Genomic DNA, 12,134 nt, shown 5'->3' with positions numbered 1-12,134 from the left:
GCTTTTACTAACTTCTGGAGGAATTGAGGACCTAAGTTCTCCAGTAATCAAGTCCAATTTTTTTTTTTTTTAATTTAAAAAAGTGCTTTCCTTATGAAAGAACATAGTGCATGTTTCCTATCTTTAGACTCCGAGTTCCATAAAAAACTTTGATAATTCTCTAATATTTGAATATGCCCTTGATAATATTGTTTAGAAATACATGCTTATGCTTGTGGAGGATTGACACTCACAACTGTATTTTGTTCCCTTCAAAGGTTTATGGTTTATAAATAGTTTGGGTTTAGATACAATTATTTAGACAGCAGTGTGTAGCTTTCAGAATCTCCTCAGAGACAGCTGTCAGTGAAGTTTTACTAAAGATTTATATGAATTTATACAAATAGATTTAGAAGGTACACATTTTTTGTACTGACATCTGCTTTAAGTTCTTCCTTCAGAGAGTTGCAGAACATACAGATTTAACTGTGTGGTAGGGAATTGAATCTATTAGGTAGAGAAGTGAATCTATTAGTGTAACAATTACATACTTACTTCATTTCACACTCAGGAAAAAAGTCCCCTGTTATTTCTGATGTGAATATTTTTTTGTTTTATTTTTCTTCATTTGTATTTGCCTGTGTGTAGAACATAGAACACTGAAAATAGTTCTTTAAAAGTCCAAGTCCATGCAGTTTTCAAATTACTTGCTAAGAATGTTTTTTTGGGCCATTTGCAGATTATGGGTCATTCACTAGGACCACTTGTTATTTGTATCCTGTTATTAGGCTCCTGAGATGTACAATTCCTGCTTTGAGACTATACCACTGGAACATGTGTGGGAGAAGAGCAAACAGCAAATGTCAGGCAGTTTGTAAAGATTTGTGTCAGGACAGAATAACTGATCGAGTTCAATACTTTCAGCTTTCTGTCTTTGTCAATATTTTCATGAGGTCTTATCAATGGCTCAGATGGTCACAGATAAAGCGACATTGATACTCACAGATAAATCTTTTTTGTTATTTTCAGTTGAACTGACTCCAGTAGTTACTGAGCCACAATTCTGTACATCACTCTTCTTCCACTTCCCTTTGCACCATGACTCGCCAGGCCTTGATTCTCAGTGATATTAGTAATACAAGATATAAAATTTAGCTAAGATTTTTTGTTAGATTAGTGTTGGTAAGTAGTAATGTCACCATCTGTGCAAGGACTATGCATCTTTGTGACCATGACACGCTCTCAGCAAAGCCAAATCTGGCACAAGGACACTAAACACAACTGTCATCTCTTTTCAGCTATATCATGTAATATAAAGGACGGATTGGTCTCACTTTTGTGAGTTTGTGTGAAAGCTAAAGTACTGCTGCACTGTTTGGGTAGGGTATTTTTTGGGTTTGTTTGTTTGTTTGGGTTCTTTCTTTTGTTTTTTTTTTTGTTTTGTTTTTCTTTATGCTTATCTTTCCTATGACCTCAAACTTGTTGTGCCAGTACCCACTCACCAGAGTATTCAGGTGTTTTCAAGTGTCTAGGCCATCAGTTGTGCAAAAAAAAAGGAAATATGTATTTTAACCTATGAATAGGTAAGCTTATTTAGTGACTAGTGCTTCTTGGGATTAAAGATTTTTTGAAACCCCGTAAATAGAAAATGAATTAAAAATAGATAGAGAATCATGGAATGTTACACATATTATGTGCAACTCCTGAAACTGTTAAATGAGGATAAACTATGTGACAGAATCATCCAAAGGTAGACAGAAGATTTGATGGAATTTTTATGTGCTGATTATCTGTTCTGAGTTAATGCTTATTAAAAGAGGATTAATCTACATTCATATTTGAGGAACAGCTTATCAGTAAAAGGAATGAGACTTGGCTGGCAACATTAAAGTTTTCATTTGCAGTAGGAAAATGTGGCCTACTAGAGATAGGCATACAGAAAGCTTTCTAAAGCTTTCTAAAGCTTCCTTGCCTCAGAATGTCGACTTACTATACATTCATATTTTTCCAGTTCTAGCAGGCATGAAGATTAAGTTTAACCTTGTCAGATAATATTAGTAAATGGTTTTGGTACCTCCTTATATATTTAATAAAAAGCATGTGAAAAGCTCCTTAACAAATGCTGGTTTTCATACAAATATATACAATATAATTTCCTGAAATATTTATGCGTTTCAAATGCACTTTGGATTATATTTCTGCATTTTTGCAGTCCTTGAAGTATAGGCTGGTGGGGATTCCTTCAAAGTCTCTCAATGCAGAGGTTATTTTTTCATCTTCTTTTGAAAACCAATCTCATCCCTGCAGGTCTTCAGCCTTTCTAAGAACATGTATCAGATGCAAAGACTGCTGAAAGAGCTTTTTTGCTTCCTTGGTGATAAAAAGCAAGGAAGATAGGTGGGTCAGTGATAGGGACATCCTTCCCTCCCTCCTCTTACATTGCCCCTTGAAATTGCTCTGCTGCTTTTTGAAGTGGAGACAGGATGAATAAAGCCAGCTGTCTGTGTGTTTTATTTTTACAGTGACATCTACAAGCCTGCATTGCATTAAGTATCCTCCTATTCAGGCGTTTAGACTTGTTTTGTAATTGCAGAAATCAAACTGCAGGAAAAAATGCTGACAAATGTATGGCAGGAATGATAAACATAGTGCTTTTTTTGGCAGCCTGACCACATCTTCTGTTGTTAGCTGTCTTGCCTTTCACAACACTGATGCTAAAAAAGACACCTTCACTATCCAGCCTCAGGTAGCCTATTTATGGATGCCGTCAGGAATATGGGGGTTTTGTGGCATCCCAGTTACGTGGCCACACTTCAAGAAGAATCTTGGCAAGTTTAGTTGATATTCCAAAGCATTTTACACCAAGAACATTAAATAAATAAAATGCTTTCTGGTTTATTTTTTCATTGAGATTATAACCATTGGTGTACAGTGTGAAGGGTAAACAAAAAAACTGTTTTCCTTCCTAGCTCCATACACATGACATCAACAAGACTGAGTCTTCCCTAGGAAAAACAATGTCACTACAAGCTGAACATTTCTTCTAAAGATGATGCATATGTTGGGAGGGTGTAAGATAACATAGGATATAAAAACAAACCAAACAAAACAGGAAACAGTTCCTACCACACAGAAGGAAAAAGAGCAAATTCTGTGATCCTTGTTTTTTCTCAGCAATCTCTTGTGCCACAGCCAACCTGCAGCAATTATGGCTCTAGCAAAGAGGTTTCTATGTCATGTCTTCTTGATGGAGCTCTCATGGCATGCCTGGGAGTTTTTCCATACCTGCCTATGCAGAAAATAAAATATGTCAGGCAAACATTGCTGCTAGTAATGGCAGCATGCAATAGCATTCAATATCCTGCTAGTTCCTCAGTTTTAGCTTTGCTTTATAAAGGTACACATGGATATAAATATTGTATAGACCACAAATATTATTGCAGGTTTTTTTTCTTCATATGACATGCACATATAAAAGCTCTCACACCTGTACATGCTATATGAGGGGACAACAAAATTGCCTCAAAATAGTTTCTGGTAGATGATAGTCTAAACAAGAACATTAATCCAAGCAGTTTTCAGAAAATATATTTTATTGCAATTCCATTAGATCTGTAAACTTTATTTATAAAGGTTGTTATCAAAACAACAATCAAAGCCTTTGTTTCTCGTTTTCCTTATTTCTTGTCACTTTGGCAAATGCAGAAAGTTGGAGAAATCAGGTGTTAAGTTTGGAGGAGAGGAGGAGAAAGGAAACAGCATCTAATATACTGTTGACCAAGATACTTGGAAACAAAGCCAGGCAGTCCCCACATCTTTGCATAATCACATATGATATGCACAGCACTTCAGATTATTCACTTTTAAGCAATGAGTGGAAGTCATTTGACAGCCTGTTAGATACCACGTGAATGAAAGTAGCAGTGCCTCTAAAATTAATTACCCACAATGTTTTACCATGTCTTGTTTTTCAAAGCAGACCTTTATTTAGTACTTTCCATACTTGCATTTTGATTTTCTTTCCATTAATTGGTTTGATTACACCCTTTCAAAATTCAGCTATTAACCATTTTGATGTGACATCTGACTGCAGTGATTTTCTGATATTGGTATTAGTCTGCTGTGCAGTGAAGGGTAATTAATCACCCTACTATTCTTCCAGCAGAGCTTCCAGAGGGGCCAGTTTTGTCCCCTTTGCTGAATGTACACTGTGAAATTACCCTAGGAGTTATAATAATAAAGTAACGAGGATTCTACAAGGTATCAGAAGAGTTTTCCCAGTGGCTTTATGTCATTACTTATTTTTTTAATGAACACAGAATTTCTATTGGCTGTGGTAATTTTGTCTGATTAGAATAGTGTGTAAGAGAAAGCCTAATCCTGAGTTAGTGTAGTTTGGACTAATTCTTGGAAAATCTTGCAAATACTCTGTGAGCTATAATTTACTGATGGGGCCACCTGTCCCACAAAAGCAAATAGTATTTCCAAATGAAGGTCTATTTTAAATTAAGCTGGTCACAACTCTTTCATTCTTCACTGAAATTCAAACCCTGATCCAGTCAGAGGCCTTTAAGGCTGCAGGTGTCCAGGACATTGACATAATTTAATAGTCTGCCTTATCTATGCCTGACAATAAATAATGGGATATTGCCACTGAGAACCAGAGTAGTCTGTTGGCCTTGATTCAAAATATTTTTTCAGTGTTTCAGAAAAGATCATCAAATGTTGTCAATCAGCATCTCACCAGTAATGTGGGTTTACATATATTGCCCTGAAATGTAATCCTGTTAATAGATAGATAAGGGAGAGGCTGTTTTTTGTCAAACACCCATGAAAGGAGAGATAAAAACAATTGTCTCCCTCTGATTATGTCCTTGGCATCCCCCATGGATGGAAGGCTGGAAACACTTTTTCTTCCCAGTGGCACTGGCTTGTGTGCATTTATGTGTGGGTGCTGGTTCTTAAACTGTACTACTAATGGAAAAGGTGCAGCTGGATGTTTTTTTCCATCCCTTCAACTGTAATAGAGCTGCCACCTCTTTGTGTTTGTCCTGGGAAATGACATATTTGTGTGGTGACATTATATTACTGCATTACGACATGATGTTATTAACTCACTGCTGCAATGTCATTATGTACTGAAGCAGAGGCATGCCAAGAAAACAATTTGATCACATGGCTCAGACTGGCAATGCAAAGTCTGCATATGAAGGGGCCTGGGGTGGATTCAGGCCTTTTGCCCAGGTGGCTGCTTTGCCTTGCAAGGTGCAGAGCAATCAGTAATGTGCTGTCTATCAGCAATGTGCAGTGAAATCCTAAATGAACTGTAGCCCCAGTGTGCTTGAGCCTCTTCTTGTCACTTCTGGACTTTATTATGGGATGATGCCAAGAGACCTCCGACCTCGGACACTGAGCAGTTTGAATTGTTACTTTTAATTATTACTAATTGATTTTTCCCTGTCTTATATGTGTGTGTGTGTGTATGTTTGTTTGTTTTGTTTTTTCCAACCAAAACACAGTCACCTTCCAAAGAGGAGATGGAGGACTAATGAGCAATGGAAGGTATGTTTCTTTGTATAGAGCTGTTTCTACTGTGTTTATTTTTAAAGTAAGGGATCTGAAAAATGCTATAGGTGATGCACTTGGGTCATAGCACATCATTGGGAAGACTGATAGCTCTAGGAGGAGTTAAGTAGCTTACCACGAGGTTTAATGACCTATCTGTTGTGCACTTTGGAAGAAACAAGCCCAGATGTTTCATATCTCCCAGATGTCCCGGAAGAAATGAGTAGTAAATATCAAAAAGAATGTGTTCATTTGTTACTGGGATGTTTATTGCATTAATTAGACATTAGCAAATGAAGTTGCTGTTGTTTAAGACTCCTTATTGGCTCCCCCTAAATTGCTGTGAGTGAACAATTACACTTAATCGATCACAAAATAAATGATTCATGGATGATGAATAGGCTGTAGATTGATAGGACTGGATTCCACAACTTTGGCTACTCAATTGAAATTGATAAAAGCTGATAACGGGCCCATATATCCTCATCTATTTTCCCTTTGCCAATATGGAGATTGTAATTAGGCCCTGGTAATAACTTCCAATCTCCTGTTTAATCAATATTTTAGCAAAAAGAGATTAGGCCTAATGAGAGCGAGTGGATGTGGTGAGAATGCGGCTGGGCCGTCTTATTGCCGTTGCCATAGGAACGGATGTTTCTCTTAGGGATTGTTCCAGGCAGGGTCTGGAATGCTCAGGGATGGGAGATGCTGCTCCAACTTCACCAGTGCTTTAATAACCCAGGGAAGCTTTTTGTTTTCATGTGGCAGGAAAGGGTGTGTGCAGCAAATGATTTGTTTCCCCTGCTGAGCACGAGCACAAACAATCCACCTGTCTTGCTAAATTTGGGTTTATCCTGGGGTGAAAGAGGCACAGTGCCTCGTGGCCCAAATGTGCCTCCTCTTTCCCCATGCTCCCTGTTTAACACTGCTCTCAGAGTGGGAATTACAGGGATGTGAAAGCTGTGCAGCAGTGGCACACAGAGATAGCTGTGGACTTCCCATTAATCCTCCTCAAACCTGTGTGCCTCTAAACCATCCAAGAGTGCTCGAAGAAAGAGTTACCAGCCTGTAGATGACAGGCATGCATTTGGGATGCCAGGGAAGGAAGAAATAGTAGCCCAAAGTCCTGGAAATGGCTGATATGGAGCAATCAGTTTGAGTGATGGCTCCCTTGAGGTGGTAATTTATCATTCAGCCCTGGCGTAGGATCCCATGATGGTGCTGCCTAACTCCTGTTTCACACAGACAACGGAGTTCATTTGGATTCTGGCAGAGTCACGACGGATGCCTAGTCCCTCTTCTACTGACAAAGTTGATTTGTATATAACCTTAATTAACTGCTCAAGGTCTTTAAATCATCAAAGGCTATACAGTTGTAATTTGAAATAAATTAAAGTCTCCTAAAGTGTTAGTTACCTATGGTGTTAGAAGAACAGTAATATGCCCTTTTCCATCACTACTTATCTCACAGGTACTGTAATTTTATATGTATATATTTGTGTATATATCTCTTTTTTCTTATTCTGCTTCAGTCGACCAGGTCTGTTGAATGCCAGTGACCCCAGTTATCCGTGGCTTGCAGACTCTTGGCCTGCCACAAGTCTGCCAGTAAATAACAGCACTAGTGGACCCAATGATCTTGGGAATTTTGGTCGTGGAGGTAAGTTTCCTTTTATCAAGCCACCTGCTATTATAAAATATATCATTTTCCATTAGTTAACATACATGATGAATACAGTATAATATTTTTATCATTATAGTTCTTTCTATGTGTTTCTTTCTAGATTTGATTGAAATTTGACCTTAAAATGTTTCTTTCGCTTTATCTCTTTTTACTTTTTAAAAATGTAGGTCTGGTTTGTAATTTGCCCCTCAGTGGTAAGACAGGGTCTGCTTATGGTGTCAAGGGAAATGTGTTTGTGTCTCAACCTCCTTCCCTTTTTTGTGGAGATGAGCAGTGTGCCATGCAGGGCAGTATAGCCAGGGATGGAGGATGTCCATAAGAGCAGAGATGCAGGAAAGATGTTCCTTCAGCAGAAGGACACCAGAACATTGTTGCTGTCATCCTCTCCCTGCTGAGGGCCTGCTATCAGTCTCAACCATAATCTGTGAAGAAAACCTCAAAGATCTTAAGCAACTTTCTTTTTCATTGGAGGAAAAGATACGTAAAAGGGAACTATTTAGATCTCTTAGGGTTTTGTTTCCATTTTGACTTGAGAGAGCACCTTTAGGGGAGTGAGCTAAAGATGTATTGTTACAATGAGGAAGGAATCTTTAGAGGGCTTATTTCGTTTCAAACATTTAACTCAAATGGGAATTTTAGATGTAGGATTGGGATTTTTAAAAGCCATAATAATATTCACATCTCTCTGTTACTTCCTTGGTTTCTGTGATAACTCAGCTAATTCTGCATGCTGGTCAGACTCTGCTTCTGAAGACCATCCATTATACTGGTTGTACATTCCTATGAAAAGCCTCTTGCCTGTGGTTTGACTACTGTGACTTAAAATTACAACAAAACACACTAGATTTATATTCTGTATAAAAATGTTATAAAGTTCTTGTCAAAAATATTTAAGAGCAAGTAAAACTTTCGATAATATTTACAAGGCAACTGAATTTCTGCCAGCCTCTTTGTTGTGAATAACTTGAAAATAAAACCCTTCAGTACTTTTCCATCTTTTCTTAAGCCCACATAATACAGAAAAATTGCCATTTTCTTTTAGCATTTGGCTCTATACAACTGAAATTGGAAGCATTAGTTTTTAATTTTTGGCCTCAATATGCATGAGGCATAGGTCCAAATTCATGCAAGGGATGCAACAGTTACATTTTAAAATTCAGCAGCTTAATTCTACCCATGATCTTTACAGTTGAGCTGGAACTTTTATTGTGGGCAGTTTGGGATCACTTATCCCTATCTGTTTCAGAAGCTGAGATTAGATGTTTCTGCATTAAAGATGGATTGGAAGATTTTAACATGTAGAGATGGAATATTAACTATAGAGATGGAGCTTGGGCCTCTTTTACTGGTTGAAAGGTCTCTAAGAACATAAAAGTTCTGTAAGAATTTTAAAAGAGTTGGGTGACATCACTCACCCTGGAAACTCAGAAGCTGAGGCAGGCAGTCCTAAAATTTCCCTTAAGAGTGAGATCCACTGTCCTAGATGGGTATGTGAGAGCAAGCCTGTGAGTGGGAAGCACAGGTGAGAGGCTTGGAGTCATGCAAGGCACAAAATGGTGTTGCATCTCCAAGGCAGCAAGGAAGAGCTTCCCTGCACAAGTATTTCAGCACTGTTTCATTTATCTCAAGAGTTACAAACAAAAGTTGAATTTTGGAGAATTTTGGGGAAAGTTTCCAGTGGGAAGTGCATCTTCATCTTTGGTCTGAAATGTACAGTGTGGTGTTTTTGCTATGACAGCTTGCTGGAGAAATCACACTTGACTTTTACTCGGTGACTGTGGCACTTTGTAAAATCTCTGCTTAAGAGCTCTTTGAGTGCTTAAATGTATACATCTCACTGAGGTCAAAAAAGTAATCCATGCTTGTAGTGAAAATTCCCAGAATGTCTGGAGAACCTCAGCTTATCAATAAGGATGACTGAAAGTCCTTGGCTGGTGGGCAGCTATGCAACTTCCCTTTCAAGTGTGTACACAGGAATAGTTCTCATTTTTAAATGACTGTATAGAGATGATACCTCTTCAGTTGCCAGAAATATGCACTAAAAGACAGATGTATGTCTGAGCACTTCAGTGATGAGCATTTTGCTAGTTTTTATTTCCTTGAGTCTTCAAATCCAACACAGACAGGTTGAGCTGGATTTACTTCACTTTATACATCAACAACAGAATTTATTTACTAAATTTCAAGGCATTATACTTTGATGGAACTGCTTGTAGAAAGGAGAAATATTCATATTGTGGATAAAATGCAAGAAAAATAGGACTGCATTTGTCTCTCATATCTCATGCTGTATTTGCACATAGATGCATTTTTTGTTTGTGTACTGCCCCTGGAAAGCACCTTGCATATATGCAGGTAGGAACAACATGATTTTTAAATATGGGCTATAGTTTGCATTAATTGTAATTTTTTTTGTAATTGCAATGTATCTGCAGATATAAGTTAATACAATTAAGATCTTTTAAATAGTTGATTGTGCCCATTTCCCTTCTGTATGCAAAACCAGATCATGCTGATAGTCCCAAATTTAATCTCTCTTTCTGCAGTGTCTCTGCTGAGCATTTGCTATTGCCATATTTATTTTTAATATTTTGTTGCTGCCCTGAGACTGAAGATGTTATTAGGGCCATGTTAAAATGTTCATTGTAGCACACCTGAAAGCAAAACAAAATAGTTTTCTTATCTAAATGTTCATCCCAGGAAAAGAAAAAAATGCTAAACCCCAAAAAATTGAAGCAAACAAAAAATACCAAATCAGTGTGAGGGGACCATGGTGTCACATCTCATTGCTGGATAAGTCTTTGAGACAGCGAGAGAACAAATGTATTCCCTGAGGTTGCACAAAACCCAAATCTGAGATTGGAACTGAGTTTAAACCCATGACTAGGTGCAAGAATCATCTTTTCTTTTTGGGGCTTAATGTACATAAAAATGGCTGTTATCCCTAGAATAGGATCTGAACATCCTCACTATAGGAGTATGTATTATCTCAAGAATGATCTAACAGTTGGAACCTGTATCTGCCATCTGGCTGTAGAAAGAAAATGGCATATAAATGAAGGATTTTTTAAAGTACATTCTGGAATCGATTCAACTTTTCAGAGTCTAAATAAATTGTAAAAATAGTACCATTTGAGATATTGACTTCTGAGAGAGAAGGAAGGAGGTGTGCTAAGCTCCTGCTAAGCTGTGGTTCTCCTTGGGACATCATGTCAGTCATCAATAGATTCTTCACACTTCCCTCGTCTCAGTTTCTAGAGCTAGTATTCCACCAGCAAAGGTCACTTCAGTGTTTAGTAAGGAGAGAGACTGCCAATCTAACTGATTAAAGATACAAATTGCAGTGTGGGATAGGATTCAAAATATTGGGAAAACTTATCAGATATTTAGTTAAATATGCTGTAATGGTTTTTGGGTAAATATACTGGAGATTTTATGCAAGTTGTTCTCCATTATAAACATTGTTTTGCCATTTTGAGAGACTGATCACCTAAATCCCTTCAGAATGTCAAATTTTCTTTCATGTATCAGAAATAACTTTTTGTTTGTTGGGTTTTTCTTTTTTGAAAAGAAGGAATGTACTGGCTAATGTCAAAAAGAAAATTAGATAAGCTGATGCAAAAAGTTTCAAGGAAATCAAGGTGATGTCCTTAAAAAATTAGTTCGCGAGTTTTTCTACATGTTTGCTGGGCAAGTTCCCTCTGTGATTTGTAAATTCTCTCCTTTCATCATTTCCCTGAAGCCCAGACAGTTTCATTGGTTCTGACATAGAGTGAACAATTGAAAACATTCTTTAGTAGAGAAATATTCCAAACTTCACTTTCACAGTTGAAGGTATGAGGAAGGGAGAAAAAAAAAAAAAGATGGTTTTAGGCAGCGAGACGTGAAGGACAAGTGGTAGAGCTGTCACAGCTGCTGATAGCTTGGCCATGGTTGTACATCATCTTCCCTTCGTTGGCTCATGGGCCTGTCTCAGCTGAAATGCAAACGTGCAAAATGACACGTTTATTTCTCGGCTTAAACCTTGGTACTTTCGGGCTTCCCGTGCCTCAGTGATTTGTTTTGTTCCACAGATGTGCTGCCACCAGTGCCAGGGCAAGGAGATAAAACTGCTACCATGCTTTCTGATGGAGCCATTTACAGCAGCATTGACTTCACCACCAAAACCAGTTACAACAGCTCCAGCCAAATAACCCAGGCTACGCCATATGCCACCACCCAGATCCTGCATTCCAACAGCATCCACGAGCTGGCCGTCGATTTACCAGACCCGCAGTGGAAAAGCTCAATTCAGCAAAAGAATGACCTCATGGGATTTGGTTACTCTCTCCCAGACCAAGGCAAAGGCAACAATGGTAATTACAGCTCTTATCTTCCAGAGCCTTTGGCTTTGTGTTCTGTTATCATCTGTGCATGAATTAGAAAATTCTTTTTAGCTCTGTGAGACACTGTTCACCTGAACTAATGCCTGCACACGTTGCATGTGTGCTGAACCTCACCTGATCACAAAATACATTGCCCTGTGCTTTTAATGCTCTTTGTCCTGTGCTAGTCACCAAGCCATCTGTCTTCCATTAGTCTAGGGTAGGTGTACCTTTAAAAATAACCAAGTTAAACCCTGCCCCCCCCCCATCTGCCCCAACTCGCTAACTGCATGTGTCGCATGTGCTTGTGCTGTCGACTAATCCCACGATGCCACTGTGACCTCTGCCGTTTAACCCTTAGCCTTGCTTTACATCCCTGACTACCGGGTGGCTGAGGGACTGGCTAATAGATTGCCACACAACCAGTCACAGGATTTCAGCACCACCAGCTCCCACAACAGCTCCGAAAGGAGTGGCAGCCTCTCAGGTTGGTTCCGTCGCCGTGCGCAGGGGAGCGAGGGACGGAGGGGTGTAGGCCAGCA

At 38.6% G+C, this 12,134-nt stretch overlaps 1 protein-coding gene across 17 annotated transcripts in view; it reads left to right on the top strand.

Moving 5' to 3' along the window:
• Positions 1-12,134, top strand: part of ROBO2 (roundabout guidance receptor 2) — a 1,042,455-nt gene that overhangs the window by 982,628 nt on the left and 47,693 nt on the right. For 12 of the 17 annotated variants that reach the window (XM_074532752.1, XM_014268608.3, XM_074532747.1 and 9 more), the window contains 4 exons: positions 5,499-5,541; positions 7,077-7,204; positions 11,302-11,583; positions 11,954-12,079. In XM_074532752.1, the coding sequence (XP_074388853.1) occupies positions 5,499-5,541; positions 7,077-7,204; positions 11,302-11,583; positions 11,954-12,079 (579 nt within the window). The remainder of the gene's footprint in view (positions 1-5,498; positions 5,542-7,076; positions 7,205-11,301; positions 11,584-11,953; positions 12,080-12,134) is intronic. The other 5 variants (XM_026794852.2, XM_026794853.2, XM_074532785.1 and 2 more) reach the window with 1 other exon arrangement.

The sequence above is a fragment of the Zonotrichia albicollis genome, chromosome 2 (genome assembly GCF_047830755.1).
Source record: "Zonotrichia albicollis isolate bZonAlb1 chromosome 2, bZonAlb1.hap1, whole genome shotgun sequence".
Taxonomy (NCBI): Eukaryota; Metazoa; Chordata; class Aves; order Passeriformes; family Passerellidae; genus Zonotrichia; species Zonotrichia albicollis.
The sequence above is the reverse complement of the archived record's forward strand: the minus strand, read 5'-3'. Positions and strand labels throughout refer to the sequence as shown.